Genomic DNA, 27,479 nt, shown 5'->3' on the forward strand with positions numbered 1-27,479 from the left:
GGGCCTTTCAGCCATTGTGAATGAGCTCCAGACATGTGTGCCCCCTTGAACACATGTGTGACATTGCACTCTTACGTCACTTTATGTTTGGTTACGTGGGACATGGAGATTCAAATATGTGTTTTTGGGCTTTGCAGGCAAGCGCCTTAACTGCTAAGCTATCTCTCTCCAGCCTTCTCCTACCTCCTTTTTTTTTTTTTTTTTTTTTTCTTGGTAGGGTTTCACTCTAGCTTAGGCTGACCTGGAATTTACTATGTAGTCTCAGGGTGGCCTTGAACTCACAGCGATCCTCTTACCTCTGCCTCTTAAGTGCTGGGATTAAAGGCATGCGCCACCATGCCTGGCCCTCTCCTACCACTTTTAAGGCAGTCTCTCATTTACCCCTCTGTTCACCAGTCTGGCTGATCCATAAGTGTTTGGAAAATTCTCCTGCCTCCACCTTCTATCTTGCCATAGCTTCTGACTTTTATGTGGGATCTGGGGACCCAAGCTCAGGTACTTATCCTTGTATGGAAAGGACCTTATCTACTGAGCCACTTCCCTAGCTCTTCTTCCTTTGTCTCCTTCTCCTTCTCTCTTTAAATCTTACTATGTGGCTCAAGCTGTCTTAAAATTTGCAATCTTTTATATATGTAAATATATATTATATATTTCATAAAAAAAAAATAAATAAGTATATATATATGTGTGTATTTGGTTTTTCAAGGTAGGGTCTCATTCTAGTCCAGGCTGACCTGGAATGCTGACCTGGAATTCACTATATAATCTCAGGGTGACCTTGAACTCATGATGATCCTCCTACCTCTACCTATTGAGTGCTGGGATTAAATGTGTGGGCCATCAGGCCTGGATAAAAGGCACTTTTATATATTTGCAAGGTGGTGGGGGGAGGGAGGGAGAAAGAGAATGGGCATGCTAGGGCCTCTAGCTGCTGCAAATGAAAATGCATATGCTGGGCTGGAGAGATGGCTTAGCAGTTAAGCGCTTGCCTGTGAAGCCTAAGGACCCCGGTTCGAGGCTCAGTTCCCCAGGTCCCACGTTAGCCAGATGCACAAGGTGGCGCACGCGTCTGGAGTTCGTTTTCAGAGGCTGGAAGCCCTGGCGCACCCATTCTCTCTCTCTCCCTCTATCTGTCTTTCTCTCTGTGTCTGTCGCTCTCAAATAAATAAATAAAAAAATTTTTAAAAAAAAATCTCATTTCTTAAAAAAAAAGAAAAGAAAATGCATATGCTGCTTTGTGCATCTGACTTTACATGGGTACAGCTCATTGGGCTCTGCAGGCAAGTGTATTTACTGCTGAGACATCTCTCCAGCTCAAAATTTGTGATCTTTCTGATTCAGTCTTCTAAATGCTGGGATTATAAGCATATGCCACCACACTTGTCTTCAAGGCTTACTTTCTTGCTTCCACTCAGTATTATGCTGGAGATGCTAGATACAGTAACTGGGCATGAAAAAGGAAAATAAGAGGTATCCAAATTGGACAGGAAGACATAAAACTGTGTGTTTGTTGAAGACATAATGGACAGCTTTTGGTTCCATTCTTGACTTTCCTCCTCATTTGAATCAGGGTCTCTCTGGATCTCACTCAGCTATTGTTCTTTGCTGTGCTTACTGCCAGATTTCAGGAAATTCTCTAGTCTTTGTCTTCCATTTTGCTGTCAGTATGCCGATTACAGAAACCCACCACAGCATCTGGCTTTATGTGGGGGCTGGAGAAGACTGAACTATGGTACTCAGGCTTGAGCAGCAAGTACTTTATCCTCTGAGCCATCACTCCAACACCAGAAGACATAATCTTTATATAGAAAACTCTAAAGAATCTTTCTCAAATCATTTAGACCTAGTGAATAAATTCAGAAAAAAGTTGTAGGACACAAAGACAAGTAAGTTGCACTTATTATATTATAATAGTATCTGAAAGAGCAAATACCTAGGAATAAATTTAACCAAAGAGATGAAAAATCTATACACTGAAAATCACAAAACCTAAAGGCCCAAATGAACAAGAAAAGATTCTATGTTCATAGATTGAAAGATTTAATATTAAGACAGCAATAATCCCCAAAGAAACCCATAAACCCAATGCAATCCCTAGCAAGATTTCAGAGGCTTTAAAAAATTACAGAAAAAGTCAGGTGTGGTGGTGTGCGCCTTTAATCCCAGCACTCAAGAGGCAGAGGTAGGAGGATTTCCATGAGTTTGAGGCCACTTTGAGACTACAGACTGATTTCCAGGTCAGCCTGAGCTAGAGTGAGACCCTTCCTCAAAAAAGCAAAACAAACAAACAAAAAAAGACTAGTGATAAAATTCATATCCTATGAGGACCCCAAATAGCCAAACAACCTTGAATATAAAACCAATCCAAGGTGGAGCACTCACACTTACCCATATCACACAAAACCTGTTCTCTAATGTTGGTCACAGTGTTGCTCTCAAAGCCACTAGGTAAAAACACCTTAGCAGTCTTATTATCTGAAGAATGGATCAGCACAGTGTGGTCTACCCAAACCATGGCCATATGAAGAAATGACGCAGTGATAAGTGTTTCAAAGAGGGCTGGAGAGATGGCTTACTGGTTGAGGCACTTGCCTGTGAAGCCTAAAGACCCAGGTTTGATCCCCCAGCACCCAACTAAGACAGATACACATGGCGCATGTGTCTGGAGTTCGTTTGCAGTGGCTAGAAGCCCTGGAATGTCCATTCTCTCTCTCTCTCAAATAAATAAATAAAAATAAAAATAAAAAGAGGGCTGGGGAGATGGCTTAGTAGATATGGTATTCTAAGTACCTGAATACAGATCCCATTTAAAAGCTGAAAGTTTTATGGAAGTTGTTAATTAAAAAAAAAAAAAAGTTGAAAGTTGTGGCATACATGGCCCTGCACTCATGAACCTACATATGTATGCATATGCATGTGCATGCACACACACAAGTAAGTAATTTCAAAAAATCATGTACAGGAAAAAAGCTAGTCACAAAAACCACATATTTGCCATCCCATTTATATGAAAAATCCCAAGTTGCAAATCCATAGAGAGAAAATAGAGTAGTGATGGCTTGAGGCTAAGAGAAATGGGAAAATGAAGAGTGACCACTAGTGTGTGAGGTTCTTTTGAAGTGATGAGAACATTCTGAACAACATTTTCTTTTTGGAGGGCACTAGGGATCTAGGGATCAAACCTAAGGCCTCCTCTACCACTAGGCTATCACCCAGCCCTGAAGCTAGTCTGGAATTAGATTGTATGATGGTTACACAACACTAAATACATTGAATGTGTGTACTTGGCACATGACTGGATTATATGGCATGTGGATTATAGGCCAAGAAGCTGTTTTTCCCTAGGAGGAAAGCTATTACTATTGTTTAGCTAAGTGGATATGTTGTGCCCATCAAATTTCCATCTAAATATTTATGTTTATGCCTATAGATTAATGCTGCTCTCACCTTTGGTCAGAGAAGCTTTTTTTTTTCCTCTTTTTTGGTTTTTTGAGATAGGCTTTCACTCTAGTTCAGGCTGACCTGGAATTGACTACGTGTACTCTCAGGGTGACCTTGAACTCATGGCAATCTTCCTACCACTGCCTCCTGAGTGCTGGGATTAAAGGCATGCGCTATCACGCCCGGCTCAGAGAAGCTTCTTTTTGCAGTTGTTGCTGACTATTAGAGAGACTCAAAACTTATCAAAAGGGGCTGGAGAGATGGCTTAGTGGTTGCAGCACTTGTTGGCAAAGCCAAAGCCAGAGCCAAAGGACCAGGCTGAATTCTCTAGTACCTACATAAAGCCAGATGCACAAGGTGGCACCTGTGTCTGGAATTTGCAGTGGATGGGCGGCTCTGGCATTCCCATTCTCTCTCTGTGTCGATCAGCGCCTCTCTCTCTCTTCTCTTTCTCTCTCCCTTAGGGGGTGGGAAACGCAAACAAACAAAACACAAGCAGGTGTGGTGGCATATACCTTTAATCCCAGCATTTGGGAATCAAAGGTGGTAGGAGGATTGCTGTGAGTTTGAAGCTACCCTGAGACTACATAGTGAATTCCAGGTCAGCCTGGGCTAGAGTGAAACCCTACCTCAAAAAACAAAAACAAAAACAAAAACAAAAGCAAAAACAAACAAAAAAATCTATGCCATTACAGAGAAACTGGAGCCCTCTACTCCTGGGTACATGCTCAAAAACAATGGAACAGTCATTCACAAATTTACAGATAATATTTACAAACAATAAGCCAAAAGGTAGAAATAGCCCAGATGTGTCAGCAGACAGAAGGCTAAGCATTCATACCACAGAATACAACTCAGCCATAAAGAGGAATACAATACTGATACTTGCTATAATGTGTATGAACCTTGAAAACATGTTAAAGGACAGAAATCAGACACAAAGGGCCACACAGATATGATCCCAGAAGAGGTAAACTGAGAGACCAAAAGCCAGTTGGTGGCTGCCATTTGGAGTGAACGTAGATGGAGGAGACTTCTTTGGTTATAATAAAGATGTTCTGTGATGATGGCTGCATCTCTATGTGAATATGCCAGCCACCAATGACCTGTAAACTTTTAGGCAGGTGACACATGAAGTGTGTGACTTATAGCTTAATAAAGCTGTCATGAAAACCACCAAACAAAATTCAGTCTTTTTTTTTTTTTTTTTTTTTTTTAGGTAGGGTCTTGTTCTTGCTCAGGCTGACCTGGAACTCAGTCTGTAGTATCAAACCAGCCTTGAACTCATAGTGACCCTCCTACCTCTGCTTCCCCAGTGCTGGGATTAAAGGTGTGTGCTGTCATGCCTGGCCAAAATTCAATCCCCCACCCCCCCTTTTTTTTTTTTTTTTACAAGATAGGGTCTTGCTTTAGCCCAGGATAACTTGGAATTCACTATGTAACCTCAGGGTGGCCTCAAACTCTTGACAGTCCTCCTACCTCTACCTCCCAAGAACTAAGATTAAAGGTGTGTGCCACCATGCCCAACTAATCTTGCCCATTCTCTCCCTCTCTCTCTCCCTGTCTCTTTCTAATAATGTTTTGTTTTTTAAAGAAAAGTCAAATGTGGAAAGTAGGAAGGGGCTTGGTGACCCTGTCTGTCAGAGATGGCACATGGGTCAACTCTAAGTGTGTCTGAGACAAATGTCCTTCCCAGCATCTGAAAGTCCATTTTCTGCTTAAACAGAAGATCTTGATCTGAAGTACTGGTGATGTTAAGCCCAGCATCTGCTTCCATGGTGACATGATGACATCACCAAAGCCATCTTTGGTTAGCTCCCTGTGTGTCCTCATGAACACAGACAGTATCTCACCTACGTACTCATACCTATGTGTAGAGATGCATGTGCACTCACAGGTGCTCCCTGGATACTTCCTTACCTTAGAGCATGACCCTCTGTAAGGCACAAAGATGTGTCTATCTCTAGGGACAAGAACGATTTAGTCCCCATCAGAGAAAAGAAAGACCCTGGTTTGTGGCCAGATTAACAGTGCAAACAGCTCCTATCTCAGGGATACCTTTTAAAAAATTATTTGTTAATATGGGCTGGAGAGATGGCTTAATGGTTAAGCACTTGCCTGTGAAGCCTAAGGACCCCAGTTCGAGGCTTGATTCTCCAGGACCCACAGTAGCCAATGCACAAGGGGGCACACGTGTCTGGAGTTCGTTTGCAGTGGCCAGAGGCCCTGGCATGCCCATTCTGTCTGTCTCTCTATTTGCCTCTTTCTTTCTCTCTGTCTGTCGCTTTCAAATAAATAAAAAAATATTTTAAAAATTATTTGTTAATATGATGGGGAATGGAATTTCAAAGGGGAAAGTGTGGGGGGGGGGGAGGGAGGGAATTTCCATGGGATATTTTTTATAACCATGGAAAATGCTAATAAAAATTTAAAAAGCTAAAAAATTAAAAAAATTGTGTGTGTGAGTGTACGTGCGTGCATGGATGTACTAGGGCTTCTTGCCACTGAAAATAACACCAGATGCTTGCACCACTTATTGTGTCTAGCTTACATGGGTGACTTGAGAACTGAACATAGGCTGGCAAGCTTTGTAAGCAATTACGTCTAACTGCTGAGCCATCTTTCCAGCTCTTCTTACAGAGGCCTGTATCCACAACCATGCTGACTGCACATTCTCATTACTTCCTACAGCATCCCTTCAACAAGATGCAGTGTTAAAGTGACCTTGATTTGTAGATAAAGGTGGAGGCTAAGAGAGCTGATGGCTTGTCTGAGGTTATACAATTCCAAAAGTAGAACTGGGCCTATTAGATCCCAGGGCCAGCTTAGTGCAAGGCAGGTGTTTAGAAATATGAGGCAGTCAATGGACCCTAATCTCAATTCTGTGACCAACTACCTTTCAGCATGGACAAGCTACTTCTTTCCTAGCTCAGTACGTGGCTAAAAGTGTGTGTGAGGGAGGGCTATCTACCCAGACCCTGGTTTATTTATTTTATTTTTTAAAAGATTTATTTTTACTTATTTATTTTATTTTAATATTTATTTATTTATTTATTTTGTTTTTTTTGAGGTAGGGTCTCACTCTGGCCCAGGCTAACCTGGAATTAACTATGTAGTCTCAGGGTGGCCTTGAACTCATGGCGATCCTCCTACCTCTGCCTCCTCAGTGCTGGGATTAAAGGTACGCACCACCATGCCCAGCATATTTTTACTTATTTATTATTAGAGGGAGAGAGAGGAAAAGAGAGAGAGAGAGTGAGAATGGGTGCACCAGGGCCTCTAGCCACTGCAAACGAACTCCAGATGCATGTGCTACCATGTGCATCTGGCTTATGTGGGACCTGGAGAATTGAACCTGGGTCCTTGGGTATCACAGGCATGAACCTTAATTGCTAAGCTATCTCTCCAGCCCCAGACCCTGGTTTAGATGATAGAAATGTCCTCCTCATGACTTTATACCTACCTAGAACCCCCAAATGTGACCTTTTTGGGAAATAGGGTCTTTGCAGGTATACTTGGAGCCATGCTGTCACAAGCCAAGTAATGCCTAGAACAACCCAGAGCAGGAAGAGACCAGGAAGGAATAATGCCTCCCTATGGCTTGAACCTTGGGAGGGCTTGTGCCTTGGGCATGAGTGCAGACCCTTGATTTCTGGCTCCTGGCTTCTGGAACTGGAAGAGATTCAATTTCTACTGTTTAGAGCCATCCAACAGGTGATTCTTTGCATAACACTAGGAGGTTAATACACTTGTGTGCCAGAAGACTTGGTGAGATATGCGTGCCATAAGGTCTAGGGAACCTGTTGAAGTCTCTGAAAATAAAGGCTGGGTGCAGAGAGTCAGAAAAAGCTGGGTAGGGGGCAGGGACAGGAAAGGGCCCTTCCATCTGTCCTTATGGGATACCGCAAGGGTTATGTGTGAAAAAATAGTTCAAGGGCTGGAGAGATGGCTTAGCAGTTAAGGCGCTTGCCTGCAAAGCCTAGGGACCCATGTTTGACTCTCCAAATCCCACATAAGCCAGACACACAAAGGTGAGGCAAGCATAAGGTTGCAATGCCCACTAGGTGGTGTAAGTGTCTGGAGTTTGATTGCAGTGGCTAAGGCTCTGGCATGCCAATTCTCAGTCTCTCTCTCTCTCTCTAAAAGAAAAAAGAAAAAGAAAAAGAAAAAAATGGGGACTGGAGAGATGGCTTAGCAGATAAGGCACGTGCCTGCAAAGCCAAAGGACCTCAGTTCAATTCCCTAGGATCCATGTAAACTAGATGCACAAGGTGGCACATGCATCTGGAGTTTGTTTGCAGCAGCTGGAGGCCCTGGAGCACCCATTCTCTCTCTCCCTCTCTCTCTCAAGTAAATAAAAAAAATATTAAAAAATTTATTTATTTATTTATTTATTTTGAGACTGACAGACACAGAGAGAAAGACAGATAGAGGGAGAGAGAGAGAATGGGCGCACCAGGGCTTCCAGCCTCTGCAAACGAACTCCAGACGCGTGCGCCCCCTTGTGCATCTGGCTAACGTGGGACCTGGGGAACTGAGCCTCGAACCGGGGTCCTTAGGCTTCACAGGCAAGCGCTTAACCGCTAAGCCATCTCTCCAGCCCCAAAAAAAAATTAAAAAAAGAAAAAAATACTTTAAGCTGGAAGTAGTGGCACATGCCTTTAATCCCAATACTCAGGAGGCTGAGGTAGGAGGATTGCCAAGGGTACAAGGCCAGCCTGGGCTAGAATGAGACCCTAATTTGAAAAAACAATAAAGGGCTGGAGAGATGGCTTAGCGGTTAAGCGCTTGCCTGTGAAGCCTAAGGACCCCGGATCGAGACTCGGTTCCCCAGGTCCCACGTTAGCCAGATGCACAAGGGGGCGCACGCGTCTGGAGTTCGTTTGCAGAGGCTGGAAGCCCTGGCGCGCCCATTCTCTCTCTCTCCCTCCATCTGTCTTTCTCTCTATGTCTGTCGCTCTCAAATAAATAAATAAAAAATGAACAAAAAAATTAAAAAAAAAAACAATAAAAAAGAAGTCCTTTGTCCACTCAGGCAGATCTAGCCTGGACTAATCTCCAGGCCCCTCCTAGAAAAGCCAGCATGCTTGCACTATCACCTCTTCCAGCAGGTTCTAGGGAGGACCCATCCATGCCTTTCTAACCTCTACTGGCTCTCAGCAATTCTTGGTATTGTTTGGTATACTGTGGCCTCTGTCCAATCTTAGCCTGTCTCTTCCTTGGGCTCTGTCCTTTCTTCTGACAGAGACAACAGTCATTCAACCTAGGGCCCATCCTAAACATGGATGCTCTTATGTCAAGAACTTTCACTAATTACATATTCACAGACCAGAGTCCAAATAGGGACATGCTTTAAGATTATAGATGGACATGAATTTGGTGCAGACAATAGTCAACCAGTTGGGTGAGCACTCTTGATGACCTCTTGTGATTGGGCTTCAGCCTGTCTGTCAGATAAACTGCTCAGCACTTGCTGATCCCCCACCTACTCAACAGAGGAGTCCTTTGCTTCCTGGAAGGCTTTTTCCCAGTAGCTGGTAACTATGAGCTGGCCACACCACACAGCTTCTCTACCTACAAGTGATCTCAAGTTGTATAAATTGTATTATTTGAGTCCTGCGGGGTGAAAAAGTACTGTGTAAGGGACATGGGGGTGAAGGACATACTGCTCCAATCCCCACATCCATGACTTCAGAAGGGACAAGGAGATGTCAAAGTACTCCAAGTGTGGGGAAGGCAACCATCTTTCTTGAGCCAGCTGTGTATCTTTGTATAAACTCCTTGACATCTCTACCAATTATCCTGGGGACTAAAGCAGGCAACATACTTCAGGCATAAGGCTTCTAGGCTGCCACCATTATCAGTGATGGTTACAAATGGCTGCAGTTACTCAGGGTATGTGGGGAACTAGGGGTGGCAAGAATTCAAGTCTGTGAAACCCCACACAGCACTAGGGTATCTTCATTCAAAAGTAGACACTAGGGAATCAATGGAGTCTAGACCCCACTATCACCAGGAACTTCAGAGCTGGTTTTCCTCCAATAAAGTCAGTCCTCTGCAGGCTGACCTCTGAGTCCCCACTGGCAACAGTGACAGAAGAGGCAGCCTGCCCTGGGACAGCTGTAGCTCAGTCATGCCACAGAGGAGCAAGCTCTTAGCTCACTCTTCACTCTGTCCACATAGGAAGTCATCCCAATGTCCCTGCTGACTGACAGTATGTAGTGCCTTCGTGGGAGACTGGATCACAGGCTGGCTTCCAGGGCTGCTGAAGACAGAAGGATACAAAGAGTGAGAAACCCCTGCAGGAGGCAGCACTAAGAGCTGTCTGGAGCACTGGCCAAGAACCTCTGGACACTTTGGGGTCTGTAAACCTTTGCTGAGAACCTTTTCTTGAGGACAGAATGAAAGCCCAAGCAGCCCACTGACATTCCCTAGCCTTGACACCATGCTGCTCAGACAGGCATGAGAAGCTCTGACTCACCAGGTCAGTTCTCTTTTCCATAACTTTGCAGTGGGCACTGCACAGAGGAAGGCCTGTCCTAGCTGCTGTCAGCTGTGATTAGCATGGTGGGAAATTAACTAAGTTTTCATGCCTCCCCCCCCATTTTCCACAGAAATACAACTGTCTTCTTAGGCCCAGCATAGAACAGAACACACAGGCTCCTTGAGGATCTGCCTGGGGTACCTCCAGACCCATCTGTCTCCCAGCCCTTGCTGTTCTTGCCTATGTTTCACCTGGTGCATCTGTCATCTCCAATGACAATCTGGAAATGCTTCATTCACCCCTGAAACAGCCTTCACACAGGCAGGGCATAGAAAGTCTGAAGAGTTCAACTTATAGTAACAGCATTATTATGGTTAAATGTGCATCTATCCAAGCATAGCCATGATCCTGACACACATCACCCTATCATGGTACCGGCCCTTCAGGAACTTGGAGTCCAGAGGCACAGAAGACAAAGACCAAAGTAGGCTGAGAGGCAGAGCAGAGGAGGGGCTGGGAAGAAGAGCACTCATAGTCCTAAGGCAGCAGAGAGTGCTGGGTGTGAGAACCATTCAATAGCCCCCTGGGATGGGCAGGGCCTTCAGAAATGGAAATTTAGCTATAAGTGGGAGTCTTAGGGGCAGGAGGGACACAGACACCTGGGTTCCAGCCCCCACATCCAAATGGCCTGTGCTGCTGCACTGCCTGCCCTTCTCTCAGGCCTGGTGGCTACAGCTCATGCCAGTTCCCACCAGGACTCTGGGAGAAGGCTGAAGGACAAGAGGTGGAGCAAAGCAAACCTCCTCAGCTTCTCCCATCATATTCACCACTCCTGCCTGCCATAGTACCTCTTCCATAAGAGGCTGAGGCTGGCAATAGCTTCCTCTTGACTTTACCAGGAGCCCCGGAGCCCTCCAGGTCCAGATAGGCCACCTGGAATCTGGGTGAGCTAAGTTCTAACCCTGGTTGGTTCTAGGGATCTCAACTGTCCCATCTGTAAAATAGGAAACTGACCTTTAAGAGACATTCCAGGCTGAAACATATGTAAGGGGGTGGTTGGGGTCCAAAAGTTCTTGAACCCCAGACCCTAGGTTCATTTTTAAGTTTAATCAGAGTATTAAATAAAAAAGACAGAAGGATAATTATTAAATTAGTGTATTTATTGAGGGAAGTACACAGCCAAGGAAAGGCACCCACATGGCTAGAGATCCCATGTGGAGGGCCTGGGAAAACTATGAAAAGAAAAAAAAGTTCAAAGAGCTCCATGTGGGGAGCTAGACGGTGATAAGGAGCTCTCCCCTCAGCCCAGGCCCAGCTGACAGAAAGCTCACCCACAGCTAGAAGTTCCCAAGTGAGAGCCTGCCTTCCCCTTGGAAAGGTGTTTGTAACCTCATAGTGGTGGGCTGTCTTCCAGCTCAGGTGAACTAGAGGGACACTGGATTAGGGCTAGGGGCTGTCTCAGGAAGAGTCTAGTTCTGGGGTTAACCTGACCAACCACAATGCTTAAATCCTACAAAAGACCTCCCTTCCAGAAGGGGCCCTGGTTGTTTGTGGAAAAACAGGTCTATAGAACTAGGCAAGACTGCAAAGTCAAAAGATTCCAGTTCCATTCTCCAGGATGTATGTAAGCCAGAGGCACAAGGGGGCGCATGCGTCTGGAGTTCACTTGCAGTGGCTGGAGGCCCTGGTGTGTCCATATTCTCTCTCTCTCTGTCTCCTTCAAATAAAGGAAATATATTTAAAAAAAAAAAAAAAAAAGAAGAACTAGGCAAGAGATAAGAAGTCAAATCATCTTTGATTTCTAGCAAGTACAGAACATCCTGCTTTTTTATTTTTTTTACTTTTAGGGGCCCAGTCACCCTGTCTACTCCCTCTACTTCCTCTCTCTCTCTTTTTCCACACACATGTATATATATGCATGTATATGTGTGTGTGTGTGTAGCTTATGCTAAAGATAAAGAAACGGAGAGCTGGAGAGATAGCTCAGTGGCTAAAATGCTTGCTACACAATTGTGAGTACCTGAGTTCAGATTCCTAGAACTTACATAAAGCCAGATGCAGTGACCAGCACCTATATTCCCAGCTCTCTACAGTGGGATGGGTGAGATGGGAGGCAGACATTGGACAGTCCTAGAAGCTCATGGGCCAGCCAGCTTAGTGTTTGCAGCAGTGAACAAGAGACCCTGCCTCAAGCAAGGCAGAGTTGAAGATTGACATACTAAGTTCTCCTTTGGCCTCATGCATGTATGTGCACTCATACACATACATGCATGTACACACAGACTATACATACACAATGATAATTATAAAGAAAAAAACTGAGGGCAGGGGAGAAGGCTCAGCAGGTAAAGTGCTTGCTACACAACTGTGAGGACCTGAGTTCAGGTCTCCAGGCCCCATATAAATGCTAGAAGCTGTGGTGTGCTTCTGTAATCTCAGGGTGCCTACAGTGGGAAAGGAGGCAGAGACAGAAGTTCCCAGAAGCTCACAAACCAAATGGAGGAGTAGTGAATGCCAGTGAAAGACCATGCCACAAAATGAGGTGGAAGGTGAGAACCAACACAAAAGTTTTCCTCTGGGCTAGAGAGATAGTTTAGCAGTTAAGACACTTGCCTGCAAAAGCCTAAAGACCAGGTTCAATTCCCTAGTATCCATGTAACACCAGATGTACAAGGTAGTGCATGCATCTGGAGTTCATTTGCAGCAGCTAGAGGCTCTGATATGTCCATTCTCTCTCTCTCTGCTTGCAAATACATTTTTTTTTCCCCAAAAAGCTGTCCTCAGCTGGGCATGGTGGTACATGCCTTTAATCCCAGCACTCGGGAGGCAGAGGTAGGAGGATTGCCGTGAGTTTGAGGCTACCCTGAGACTACAGAGTAAATTGCAGGTCAGCCTGAGCTAGAGTGAGAACCTATGGGGGGGGGGGGAGCTGTCCTCCATACACGTGCTATGGTACACATTTGCCCATATTCACACATGTGAACATGCACACACACAACAAACAAACAAAAACACACTGAGGCTTGGGGAAGCTCAACTGCTTGCACCAGAGCTGGAATGCAAACTGAAGTCAGCCGGACTTCAAAAGTCCACACTGTCTCCAACAGAATAGAATTCTTAGCTGTACTACTGCCTAGAAACAGACTATACCTCAACCTCTAGCCAGGCTCTGGGGTCCTTGATACAAACATAGAATCCCTCCCAGGGAACCTGGTCTCAGAGGAAGGGGTGCCCTAGCTCCGAGAGCAGGTAGACAGGTGCATCATACCCTAGTTCTCTTATGAGACCTGGAGGGGGTGACTGTTCTTGCAGGTATGTGCTCCTCAGTCTTCCCTCCCAGGATCCTAGCAGCTAGCCCAGAAACACCTTGCCTGGCATCTAGCTGATTTCATCTTTCTATATCTCTCTCATAAATACTTGCTCACAGAAACACATAGAAAGGCCCTAGAAACTCAGAGCAGCAGAGAAGAGTGTAGTCAGCAGGCAAGATAGCACTAGCAGCTACTGGCAGTGAGTTTGAGGTGACTACATAGTGAATTTCAGGTCAGCCTGGGTACCGTGAGACCCTAACTCAAACCCTCAACCCTCCCCCAAAACAGACCATACTAGCTCAGTTCAGTTACAAAGGATGCTGGTGAATGAGTATGAACACTCATGACCTGCAAGGTAGGAGACTATTCCACCTGTCATAATCCTAGTTAATAAGCCTCCATTCATTAAAAGACACTGTATGCACTGGTCCAGAGCAGATGAAGGTCTGCATCACACAGGGGCTGTGGGTCACCAGAGGTAATTTGGTGCTTGAGAGACACTTTGTGGCATCCCAGCAGTTGGAAGTTTGTCTTGCCAGACCCCAACTGTCCACTCCAGAAGGCTAGGAACATTTGGGGGCTGCCTGCTAAGGCTAGAACTCACTACTGGGGTGGAAACTGAGAAGCCGCAGGACAAATGGCAGCACTGGTAGCTGAACCTGGTCCTTGAATGGGCAGAGCTATTTCCAGAGTGCTCGGGCTGGGGCCTGATTTAAGCTCTTCCTCTCCCCATTCTCTAGAAATAATTTAAGGGTAAGTGGTTCAAGAGGGAATTAAGTGGTGCTTCTAAAGCAGCTCAGAGCCAACAGCCCCCCAGAGAGACGGGGTACTTCCTGTTCTCTTCCCAACTGAGCCTTCCATACAGGAGCTGGCTAAACCGTAATGGCTTCATCAAGTTCCTCCCAGATTGAAACTGGGTCCTGGGGCTAAAGGAGAACCAAGATGGGAGGTGAAGGCTCTGTACCCCTGTCACATGCACTCAGGGTTTTGGGTAATGCTGTAACTGGGGGCTGCATAGCAATACTAGCCAATAGCAGGTCCAACTGAGTAACAGGGACCAGAGGCTCCAATGTGCCCAGAGGAGTGAGAACCAGGCTGAGAGCTGGTTCACAAATTAGTGTGGAGGCTCTGAGTCCTCAGGGCAGAGGAAAAACACCAGGCTGGACCAGGGCTGGCAGGAGGCAGGCAGAGAGCTGGGATGGGAAGCTTCAAAGAGCAAGGACTTCAGTTAAGACCTCAGCGGAGGGCAGTGGTCAGGTCTGGCGCCTGGGCTGGAAGCACCCTGAGGATGGGACTCTGGATCTGTGTTCTAGGATGGCCAGGTACCAAGGAGGGAGCTGAGCAGTGTTACCACATAGCCCACATAGTAGTGTAGCTCTGTGACTTGAGGATCTGGGAGCCAGACTGTGTGCTTCTGGGCAAGTCAGTAACCTCGCTGGCCATATATGCCCATGCCTTAAATGGGGTGTTAGGACAGAATGTGTGTACCCACCAATTTCTACATTGAAGTCCTAACACTCAGTGTGATTTATAGTATATGTAGACAGGGCATTCGGAGGTGGTTAGGCTTACATAGGGTCACAAAGGTGGGATTACCCCCCCATGTGGGATTAGTGTACTTACAAGAGAGGAGAATACCAATATTCCCCTTCCCCATGTGAAGACATGTACAAACCACCGAGTTTCCTTATCAGAAACTGTCCTTGATCTAGGATGTGACCTCTAGCATAGCAAGGGAGTCCCTGATGTTCAAGCTTCAGGCCAGGGTACTCAGAGAAAAGCCTAAACTAAGACCTGAGATAACAGCTAGTCAGCAGGGAGATAACGTGAGGGAGGTGTTGGTATCGTGGGTGCCAGGAATACGATGTTGGCAAGATAATCTGATGTCACAAGCACCCGTGCCATGTACCTGTATGCCTGTCATCAAGTTAGGACCAGAGGTGCAGTACCAGACAGACACTGATCAGCAGCAACCCACAGGACAGACATTGAGCACATGGGGCCAGGACCTACCTGGCCCACAGCAGTGTGTTTGTGTGCCTTGTGAAGCCACCTCGCTGGACTCACCTGTATCATGTACAGCTGTGCGATGCGGTACTCCTCTACGGTCATTGGCAGGGGAATCCGGTATTCCTTTATAATCATCTTGATGTCCACGCCTTCCCGGCAATGGGGAACTGCGTGTGTGGGGGGACTTCTAGGCGAGGTTCCTTAAATAACCATGACAAAATTCACGGAGGACCCTTGAAAGAAAGCATGAGAGGGCAGAACAGTCACTTTCTGCAAAGGCTGCTGGGTGTGATAGCAGAAGAAAGCCAGGTCTAGACCCAAGGCTAGAATTCTGGTCTCAGCCCTGGTGAGCCAACAGTGTGACCTCAAGCAAATTCCTCTCCAGTCTGCGTTTGCATTTTTGCTAAGCAATCTTTAAATGCTGCCAGGACTAAGTGAGAGACTGCGTCATCAACAAACAGTCTCTGGGAAGTCAAGAATGGCTATCCAGCTCCTCAAATGGTGAAGGGAACCATGCCTTTTCCTTGCTTAAAGCCCTAACATGCAGCCTCTGTTTTCCCACACTCCTCAGATGGGTCCTGTGATGCAGCAGTACCAATTGCCCGGTCATGGGAAAGAAAGCAGGTCAAATGAGACAATGAAAAGCAGAGGCGAAAAATAAAAGCTCAGCAGGTGGATCCCCTTTGGTGTGGGCAATCAGTTCAGCCCATGTCTCCTGGTGCAATGGTATGGCTGTGTCCCAGTAGCAGTGATCTCACACCTTTAATCCTAGTGCTCAGGAGGCTAGGGTAGGAGAATCACTGAGTTCCATAAAGTCGTCCTGGGATAGAGTGAGACTTGGCCTCAAAAAACAAAAAACATACAAGAACAGCAACAAAAAAAATAGGTGGCCCAGTGTGATGGTGCACACCTTTAATCCCAGAGGTAGGAGGATCTCTGTGAGTTCAAGGCCACCCTGGGACTACATAGTGAATTCCAGGTCAGCCTGAACAAGAGTAAAACCCTACCTCAAAATACACCCCCCCAAAAAAAGGAAGAAAAAATAAAAAAAAAAAAACCAGGTATGGTGGCACACACCTTTAATCCCAGCACTCAGGAGGCAGAGGTAGGAGGACTGCTGTGAGTTCAAGGCCACCCTAAAACTACATAGTGAATTCCAGATCAGTGTGGGCTACATCAAGATTCTACCTCCAAAAATAAAAATAAAATAAATAACTCAAATTGCAACTCTGCTGACATCTATAAGTACTTGGCTATTTAACTTCTTCAAATCTCACTTTCTTCTTCTTTTTTAAAATTATTATTTATTTTATTTTGAGAGAGAGAGAGAAAGAGAAAGAGAGAGAGAATGGGCACATCAGGGCCTCTAGCCAATGCAAATAAACTCCAGATGCAATGTGCTACCTTGTGCATATGGTTTATGTGGACACTGGGTAATTGAACCTGGTTCCTTAGGCTTTCAGACAAGTGCCCTAACCACTAACCCATCTCTCTAAGCCTCTTCTTTTTTTATTTTAAAAGTATTTTAATTACTTATTTGAAGGGAAGGGAAAGAAAGAGGCAGATGAGAGAAAGAGAGAGAGAATGGGCATGCTATGGCCTCTAACTACTGCAAACGAACTCCAGACACATGTGACTCCTTGTGCATCTGGCTTATGTGAGTACCAGGGAATAGAACCTGGGTCCTTAGGCTTTGCAGGCAAGCACCTTAACCATTAAGCAATTTCTCCTGCTCTCTCTCTCTCTCTCTCTCTCTCTTTCAAGGCAGGGTCTCACTCTAGCCCAGGCTGACCTAGAATTCACTATGTAGTCTCAGAGTGGCCTCAAACTCATGGAGATACTTCTACTTCTGTCTCCCAAGTGCTGGGATTAAAAGTGTGTGCCACCATGCCTGGCTTAAAAAAAAAAAAAAAGATTTTATTTAATTGAGAGAGAAAGAGGCAGAAACAGAGACAGAGAGGGAGGGAGGGAGAGAATGGGTATGTCAGGGCCTGTGACCACTGCAAATGAACTCCAGATGCATGCAACCCCTTGTGCATCTGGCTTACGTGGGTCCTGAAGAATTGAACTGGGATCCTTTGGCTTTGCAGGCAAATGCCTTAGCCGCTAAGCCATCTCTCCAGACCCATGCCTGACTTTAAAAAAAAAAACTATTTATTTGAAAGCAGAGAGAGATAAAAGAGAGAATGGGGTATATACTTGATAGAATCCTCCATGCTGAAGAAAAGAAAAAGCATACATATAAGGAACCTAGAAAAAACAAGCAATGCTCAAATACTAGTTAACAGAAGAGAGCGCAAGTAGAACCAGAAACACACACACACACACAAAATGGCAAACATAAATACACACCTTTCAATAATATCTCTTAATATCAATGGCCTCAATGCCCCAACGAAAAGACAGATTTGCAGACTGGGTTAAAAAGCAGGATCCTACAATTTGTTGTCTCCAAGAAACTCACCTTTCTACAAAGGATAGACATTATCTTAGGGTGAAAGGTTGGAAGACGGTGTTTCAAGCAAATGGGCCTAGAAAACAAGCAGGGGTTGCTATCCTAATATCAGACAGGGTAGACTTCAGTCCGACGTTAGTCAAGAAAGATAAGGAAGGTCACTTTATATTGATTAAGGGCACACTCCAACAGGAGGACATTACAATCCTAAACATATATGCACCTAACATGGGGGCTCCCAAATTCGTCAAACAAACACTATTAGAACTAAGGTCACAGATAACACCAAACACAGTGGTGGTGGGTGACTTTAACACCCCACTCTCATCAATTGACAGGTCATCCAGGGAAAGAATAAACAGAGAGGCATCTGGACTAAATGAGGTCATAGAAGGAATGGACTTAACAGATATATATAGGACATTTCATCCAAAGGCTGCAGAATATACATTCTTTTCAGCAGCACATGGAACATTCTCTAAAATAGACCATATATTAGGACACAAAGCAAATCTTAACAAATTCAGGAAAATTGAAATAATTCCTTGCATTCTATCTGACCACAATGGAATTAAACTACAAATGAGTAGCAAGAAAGGCTATAGAGCATACACAAAATCATGGAAACTAAACAATACACTACTAAATGATGAATGGGTCAATGAAGAAACCAAAAAGGAAATCAAAAAATTTATATAGAGTCATGGGCTGGAGAGATGGCTTAGCGGTTAAGCGCTTGCCTGTGAATCCTAAGGACCCCAGTTCGAGGCTCGATTCCCCAGGTCCCACGTTAGCCAGATGCACAAGGGGGCACATGCATCTGGAGTTCGTTTGCAGAGGCCGGAAGCCCTGGCGCGCCCATTCTCTCTCTCTCCCTCTATCTGTCTTTCTCTCTGTGTCTGTCGCTCTCAAATAAATAAATAAATAATTAAAAAAAATTTATAGAGTCAAATGATAATGAGAACACAACATACCAAAATCTCTGGGACACAATGAAGGCAGTTCTAAGAGGTAAATTTATAGCCTTAAGTGCCTATATTAAGAAATTAGAAAGGTCGCAAGTAAATGACCTAATGCTTCACCTTAAAGCCTTGGAAAAAGAAGAACAAGGCAAACCAAAAATCAGTAGACGGGAAGAAATAATAAAGATTAGGGCAGAAATTAATGAAATAGAAACAAAAAGAACAATCCAAAGAATTAATGAAACAAAGAGTTGGTTCTTTGAAAGGATAAACAAGATTGATAAACCCTTAGCAAATCTGACCAAAAGAAAGAGAGAAGAGACACAAATTAATAAAATCAGAGATGAACAAGGTAACATCACAACAGATTCCAGAGAAATTCAAAATATCATAGGGACATACTATAAAAGCATATACTCCACAAAGTATGAAAATCTGAAAGAAATGGATGATTTCCTTGATCTGTATGACCTACCTAAATTAAATCAAAATGAGATTAATCACTTAAATAGACCTATAACAAACATGGAGATCTGAACAGTTATCAATAATCTCCCAACTACAAAAAGCCCAGGCCCGGATGGATTCACTGTTGAATTTTACCAGACTTTTAAGGAAGAGCTAACACCATTGCTTCTTAAGCTTTTCCAAGAAATAGAAAAAGAAGGAATTCTACCAAACTCCTTCTATGAGGCCAGCATCACCCTGATACCAAAGCCAGGCAAAGATAGAACAAAAAAAGAAAATTACAGACCAATCTCCCTCATGAACATAGATGCAAAAATTCTCAACAAAATATTGGCAAACAGAATACAAGAGTATATCAAAAAGATCATTCACCCTGACCAAGTAGGCTTTATCCCAGAGATGCAGGGATGGTTCAACATATGCAAATCTACAAATGTAATACATTACATAAACGGGTTGAAGGACAAAAATCACATGATCATCTCATTAGACTCAGAGAAAGCATTTGACAAAATCCAACATCCCTTCATGATAAAAGTCCTACAGAGACTGGGAATAGAAGGAACTTATCTCAATATAATAAAGGCTATTTATGACAAGCCTACAGCCAACATATTACTAAATGGGGAAAAACTGGAAGCTTTTCCACTAAAATCAGGAACAAGACAAGGGTGTCCGCTGTCCCCACTTTTATTTAATATAGTTTTGGAAGTCTTAGCCATAGCAATAAGGCAAGAGACACACATAAAAGGGATACAAATTGGAAAGGAAGAGATCAAGTTATCATTATTTGCAGATGACATGATTCTATACATAAAGGACCCTAAAGACTCTACTAGCAAGCTGTTAGAGATGATCAAAACCTACAGCAATGTAGCAGGATACAAAATAAATACACAGAAATCAGTAGCCTTCATATATGCTAACAACAAACACACAGAGGATGAAATCAGAGAATCACTCCCATTCACAAATGCATCAAAAAAAAAAATAAAGTACCTTGGAATAAACCTAACCAAGGAAGTAAAGAATCTATACAATGAGAACTTTAAAACACTCAAGCGAGAAATTGCAGAAGACACTAGAAAGTGGAGAAACATCCCTTGTTCCTGGATTGGAAGAATCAATATCATGAAAATGGCAATCTTACCTAAAGCAATCTACACTTTTAATGCAATCCCTATCAAAATTCCAAAGGCTTTCTTCATGGAAATAGAAAAAACAATCCAAAAATTCATTTGGAATCACAAAAAACCTCGAATATCTAAAATAACACTGAGCAACAAAAAAGAGGCTGGTGGTATCACCATACCTGATTTTAACCTATACTACAGAGCCATAGTAACAAAAACAGCATGGTACTGGCACAAAAACAGACATGTAGATCAGTGGAACAGAATAGAGGACCCAGATGTAAGCCCAAGTAGCTATGGCTACCTGATATTTGATAAAAATGCCAAAAATACTCATTGGAGAAGAGACAGCCTCTTTAGCAAATGGTGTTTTGAAAACTGGATATATATCTGCAGAAAGATGAAAATAGATTCTTCTCTCTCGCCATGCACAAGAATTAAGTCCAAATGGATTAAAGACCTTAACATCAGACCGGAAACTCTGAAACTGCTAGAGGAAAAAGTAGGGGAAACCCTTCAACATATTGGTCTTGGCAAAGACTTTCTGAATACAACCCCAATTGCTCAGGCAATAAAACCATAGATTAACCACTGGGACCTAATGAAATTACAAAGATTTTGCTCTGCAAAGGACACAGTGAAAAAAGCAAAGAGGGAAAAAATCTTTGCCAGCTATATATCTGATAGAGGATTAATATCTAGGATATACAAAGAACTCAAAAAGTTAAATAATAAGGAATCAAACAAGCCAATCAAAAAATGGGCTATGGAGCTAAATAGAGAGTTCTCAAAGGAAGAAATACGAATGGCATATAAGCATCTAAAAAAATGTTCTACGTCACTAGTCATCAGGGAAATGCAGATTAAAACTACATTGAGATTCCATCTCACTCCTGTCAGATTGGCCACCATCATGAAAACAAATGATCATAAATGTTGGCGGGGATGTGGAAAGAAAGGAACCCTTCTGCACTGCTGGTGGGAATGCAATCTGGTCCAGCCATTGTGGAAAACAGTGTGGAGGTTCCTAAAACAGCTAGATTGATCTACCATATGACCCAGCTGTAGCACTCCTAGGCATATATCCAAAGGACTCATCTCATTTCCTTAGAAGTACGTGCTCAACCATGTTTATTGCTGCTCAATTTATAATAGCTGGGAAATGGAACCAGCCTAGATGTCCCTCAACAGATGAGTGGATAATGAAGATGTGGCACATTTATACAATGGAGTTCTACTCAGCGGTAAAGAAAAATGAAGTTATGAAATTTGCAGAAAAATGGATGGACCTGGAAAGGATTATACTAAGTGAGGTAACCCAGGCCCAGAAAGCCAAGCGCCACATGTTCTCTCTCATATGTGGATCCTAGCTACAGATGACTGGGCTTCTGCGTGAGAATTAAAATACTTAGTTGCAGAGGCCAGTAAGTTAAAAAGGAGACATAAAGGGTAGAGAAAGGAAGGGAGGAGGATACTTAATAGGTTGATATTGTATATATGTAATTACAATGATTGTAATGGGGAGGTAATATGATGGAGAATGGAATTTCAAATGGGAAAGTGTGGGGGTGGGGAGGGAGGGAATTACCATGGGATATATTTTATAATCATGGAAAATGTTAATAAAAATTTAAAAAAATTATTTATTTGAAAGCAGAGAGAGATAAAAGAGAGAATGGGGTACACCAGTACCTCCATGCCCTGGAAACAAACTCCAGATGCATGTGTCATTTGTGCATCTGGTTTTATGTGGGTACTGGGGAATCGAACCTGGGTCCTTAGGCTTTGTAGGCAAGTGCCTTAACCACTTAGCCACCTCTACAGCCTTCTCATTTTATTTTATTTTTAACATTTTTATTTATTTAAGAGAGAGAGTATGGGTGCACCAGGGCTTCCCACCACTACAAATGAACTCCAGACACATGCACTATTTTGTGCATCTGGTTTTACGTGGGTGCTGGGGAACTGAACCAGGATCATCAGGCTTTGCAAGCAAGTGCCTTTAATTGCTGAGCCATCTTTCCAGCTGAAAATCTCAATGTCAAAGACAAAAAATCAAAAACAGAACAATGGGGCTGGAGAGATGGCTTAGCGGTTAAGCGCTTGCCTGTGAAGCCTAAGGACCCTGGTTCAAGGCTCGATTCCCCAGGACCCACGTTAGCCAGATGCACAAGGGGGCGCACGCATCTGGAGTTCGTTTGCAGAGGCTGGAAGCCCTGGCACACCCATTCTCTCTCTCTCCCTCTATCTGTCTTTCTCTCTGTGTCTGTCGCTCTCAAATAAATAAATTAAAAAACAAAAACAAAAACAGAACAATGTTTCCTGGCATCTACTCTCTTGCTGACATTGGGCTATATCTTGAAGGGAAGAGAGATAAATCAGATAAACCAACAGTGTATTCAGTGCATCCCTCTTCTTGTTTTGAGACACAGTCTCAATATGTACTGTAGACTGACCTCAAACTCATAATCTTCCTGTTTCAGCTTCCCAAGTACTGGGAGGCAGAGGTACACTATAAGTGCCTGGTATTTCTTTTCAAATGACAATGAATGTATCTGATGAAGGTTTACACCAAAGCAATCTAAAAAAAAAAAAAAAAAAAGACAAGTGAGCCAGGCATGGTGGCGCGCCTTTAATCCCAGCACTCAGGAGGCAGAGGCAGAAGTAGGAGGATTGCCATGAGCTCAAGGCCACCCTGAGACTACATAGTTAATTCCAGGTCAGCCTGGGCTAGAGTGAGACCCTACCTTAAAAACACATGCACACACATGACAAGTGAAGGAGGAATGCTATAAGCTCAAGGAATGAAGCCATCCATTATAACCTGTGCCTGATGGTTGAAGCTTTGCCTGAGTAGCATAAAGTTATCTCCTGAAGTTCACTGCTGCTAAATGGGAACTGAGTACAGCTTTACTAGATGGAGTGTGGCAGGAAAGAATTTTACTTTTTGTTTTTACTCTGTTTTTATTATTTATTTAGTTATTATTTATTTTTGTTTGATTTTGTTGGTTCTTAAAATTTTTTTGTTTCTTTTTATTTATTTATTTGAGAGCAACAGACAGAAAGAGAAAGAGGCAGATAGAGAGAGAGAGAATGGGCGTGCCAGGACCTCCAGCCACTGCAAACGAACTCCAGATGCATGCACCCTCTTGTGCAACTGGCTAACGTGGGTCCTGAGGAACCGAGCCTTGAACCGGGGTTCTTAGGCTTCACAAGCAAGCGCTTAACCGCTAAGCCATCTCTCCAGCCCTGATTTGTTGTTTTTTGAGGTAGGGTCTCACTCTGGCCCAGGCTGACCTGGAATTAACTATGTAGTCTCAGGGTGGCCTTGAACTCACGGTGATCCTCCTACCTCTGCCTTCCGAGTGCTGGGATTAAAGGCGTGTGCCACCACGCCTGGCATTTTAAAACTTCTTATTGACAACTTTAGAACAAAATTTTAGAAAGACCACTCTGGGATGGCAGTTCATTTCATGGTGATTTGGGGCAGGCACTGACTAAGTGGTAAGTGACCCAGGAGACCCATCTACACTGGGCACATAATCATTACCATGACACCCACTACAGTATGAGCCAATCTCTAGTCTGACTGAGAAAAGCATATTTACCAGAATTCTCAGAAGGTCAGCCTATAGGGCTGAAAGCAACTCTTTACACACTTAGGAAGAGAGCTGGGGTGGGGGTATGCCCTACAAATGAGCCAGATGTCAGTCCACAATGACCTCATCCTGTTTACTGTGTCACAGAACCCAAGACTACTATCTATCCAAAATCTGCTGGATCCCAATTCAAGTTCCCACATTAAACTGCTTTAATTATAGCCCACAGGAAGATCTTTCCAGTCAATCAATCCCATCTATTTAACATATTCTGTGAAGCCAGATCCATATTTGCCGGCCATGGAGAAGAAAGGGCCTATAGCCATGTGTGACCTCAAACCTCAGTTGTTCTTCCCAGCACTCTGAATGTCACAGGTTGGGTGACATTGTGTCCTTCTTGGAAGCTCCTGTCCTCCCCCACTGACCCCAGGTGATCACTGCCATGCTGGTCTTTTGGGTACCTTGCCTCTCATACACCCTGTCCACATGCTGCCCAATAAAACTCCTGCTATAGCTGCCCATTATCCTGTTCCCTGATGAGCTCTGAATCATTGAGCTTACCATGGAGGGAGGGGTGGAGTCTCCAAAGGATGTGCTCAGGTGGCAGAGACTACTGCTGCCTTTTTGCAAGGTTGGTGGGTCTCCACAACAGGATCAGAGCACACGGGTTTGACCCTGAGGAAGTTGAGGCCATGGGCTGCCCTTAGGAACTTCTTCCTGTCCAGCTCTGTCACTACTTACCCAAGCCCACATGCTCTGCTCCAGTCTGGCTGGACACTGGCCATCAAGGAGAGAAGGGATGGCTTTACAGTTTCAGGCTGCCCCCTGTCTTGAGAGGTTGTGAAAACAGAGCCCTGCTTTACCAAAGCAGTGAGGAATATGACCCCTGGATGAATTTCCAACTGGCTGACAGGGTGGCTCAGGCATCTGATTAGAAGCTTGGGAAAAGGAGGCTAAAACCACAGGTGAACATGGGAAAGAGAAACCGGATCACTTGGGCCATGTCTCCAAAGCTTTTCCATGTGGATCTTCAATGAAGTCCCAAGATTGCCTCGCCTGAAAGGCTTTATGGAAGTCCTTGCAGAGGAAGGGCCATGGAACACCTATATTCATGGGACCTCCCATGTGTGTTCCTTCCTTGCACAGCAGTAAATGCAATTACCACAAGCAACCCCAAGTAAGTCCCATTTCATCATCTGAATCACAGACACCAGATACACTTTCTAGATGATGAAGTTGTGTTTATGCTAAAATATTAAATTCATCAAATTCATTTCATTTTCTATATGTTTGCTGGGGATCAAACCTAAGGAATTGTGCATGCTAGGAAAGCACTCTACCAACTGGGTACATTCTCAGACTCATCTCATTTTCAAAATTCATCTTGTTTTGTTTGTTTGAGGTAGGGTCTTGCTCTAGCCAAGGTGACTTGGAACTAGTCTCAGGCTGCTTCAAACTCGCAGTGATCCTACCTCAGCCTCCCAAGTGCTGGGATTAAAGGTGTGTGCAACCCTCCCCCCCCAATACTCAAAATTCATCTTTAAAAGAAAAAACAGGGCTGGACAGATGGCTTAGCAGTTAAGATGCTTGCCTGCAAAACCTAAGGAACCATGTTCAACTCTCCAGATCCCACATAAGCCAGATACACAAAGGTGAAGCAAGTGTCCTCAAGACTGCACATATCCACTAGGTGGCGCAAGCATCTGGAGCTTGATTTCAGTGGCTGAGGCCTTGGCATGCCAATTCTCTGTCTATCTCTATCTCTCTGCCTCTGTCTCTCTAAAAAAAAAAAAGGTGTGTGTGTGTGTGTGTGTGTGTGTGTGTGTGTGTGTAGGGGGGGAATGGAGAGATGGCTTAATGGTTAAGGTGCTTGCCTGCAAAGCCAAAGGACCCAGGTTCAATTCCCAGGACCCACATAAGTCAGATATACAAGGTGGCACATGAGTCTGGATTTCATTTGCAGTGGCTAGAGGCCCTGGCACACCCATTCTCTCTCTCCTCTCTCTCTGTCCCAAATAATAATAATAAAAACAAAGACCATACGTGGTGGTGCATGCCTTTAATCCCAGTACTCAGGAACCAGAGGTAGGAGGATAACCATGACTTCAAAGCTAGCCTGAGACTACATAGTGAATTCCAGGTCATCCTGGGCTACAGTGAGACCAAAAACAAGCTGGGAGATGGCTTAGTTGGGTAATGTGCTTGCTGCACAAGTGTGAGGGTCTTAGTTCCCAGAATACACATAAATGCCAGGTGTGGCAGTACAGGTCTGTAATCCCAATGCTCATGGACACAGGTGGATTCTGGGGCAGGCTGGCTAGCTAAACAAGCATAATCAGTGAGCTCTGGGTTCAGTAAGACACCTTGTCTCAATAAATAAGGTGGAGAGCAACAGAAGTCAACTTCTGACTCCACATGCACAAGTACATCCACAGAAATGAACATGCATATATAAATCCACATATATATATATATGTATATATATATATATATATACATAAAAACTTAAAAACATTATTCCTACTCTGTCTGGGCATATACGTTTGCATACACAGTCTGAAATAAACATTCACTGAATGACAGTAAGGGAGTTGTCTCAGATTGGTGGAGTTTGAGGCAACTTTTACTTGCATTTTGTTTTTACTTGTTTAGATTTCTGTTTGTTTTTCTTTTTATTTATTTATTTGAGAGAGAAAGAAAGAGGCAGATAGAGAATGGGACTGCTAGGGCCTTCAGCCACTGCAAACAAACTCCAGATGCATGTGCCACCTTGTGTATCTGGCTTATGTGGGTCCTGGGGAATTGAACCTGGGTCCTGTGGCTTTGCAGGCAAGTGCCTTAATAGCTTAGCCATCTCTCCAGTCCTACGTGCACTTTTGACTGGAGTAGAGGCAGTGTCCGCAGAGTTTGAGCTGTGTGTGTATAGAAAAGGGCAGCGGTGTAACTGATGATAAGCCACTGCAGCACTTTCTGTCCCTCCCCCAAACTTCTACAAATAGGGGTGAGAATGACAGGCTCCTTGGAGAAGATGCACATCAAGTGCTCAGTCTCCTATCAGTGGTGCTCAACCTGAGGTGGGCAATCAGCCAGTGTTACAGGCCTAGCACAGGGTTTTGCTTGAGAGCTGATCACTGGGGTGAAAGGCCTGTGACCACCCTGACTGGGATGCTATTCCCTGAACCATACACTAAACCCACTGACTGCAGGGAAATAGTGTTCAACCCCTAGGCAAAGAGATCCATAGGAGGAATGTCCTGTTATAGGTACTGGCTGGTCTGCCAGCCACATAGTCTTGTTGAATCAGGATGGGGCCTCCTCGCCTATTTCTGCTAAGTTTGAGGGCCACCCCTCCCCATGTAGAGAAGAACTGAACATGACTTGGGTCAGCTGTCTCCAACCCCTCAGTCAGCAAGTGAACATTCACTCAGACAACTTCAGGACATCCACTCCTGTGACTGGGTGTGAGACAGACCATTGTGTCTCATCCTTCTGGAGTTGTGATGGCTTTAGACAGAATTATGGTTCTTGCTTTCCACAGGGCAACTTTCAAGCCTGGCACTGAAAGAGGAAAGATGGAAAACAGAGTTCTCTGGAGGGACTTTTGTGGGAAGCCAGG

General features: G+C 44.2%; 1 protein-coding gene across 10 annotated transcripts in view; it reads right to left on the minus strand.

The window, feature by feature from the left end:
- Pitpnm2 (phosphatidylinositol transfer protein membrane associated 2) overlaps positions 1-27,479 on the minus strand; it is a 200,010-nt gene that overhangs the window by 33,525 nt on the left and 139,006 nt on the right. For all 10 annotated transcript variants that reach the window (XM_045132553.1, XM_045132547.1, XM_045132554.1 and 7 more), the window contains one exon: positions 15,304-15,479. In XM_045132553.1, coding sequence (XP_044988488.1) covers positions 15,304-15,381 — 78 coding nt within the window. In that variant the 5' untranslated portion in view covers positions 15,382-15,479. The remainder of the gene's footprint in view (positions 1-15,303; positions 15,480-27,479) is intronic.

This window comes from Jaculus jaculus, chromosome 13 (genome assembly GCF_020740685.1).
Source record: "Jaculus jaculus isolate mJacJac1 chromosome 13, mJacJac1.mat.Y.cur, whole genome shotgun sequence".
NCBI lineage: Eukaryota > Metazoa > Chordata > Mammalia > Rodentia > Dipodidae > Jaculus > Jaculus jaculus.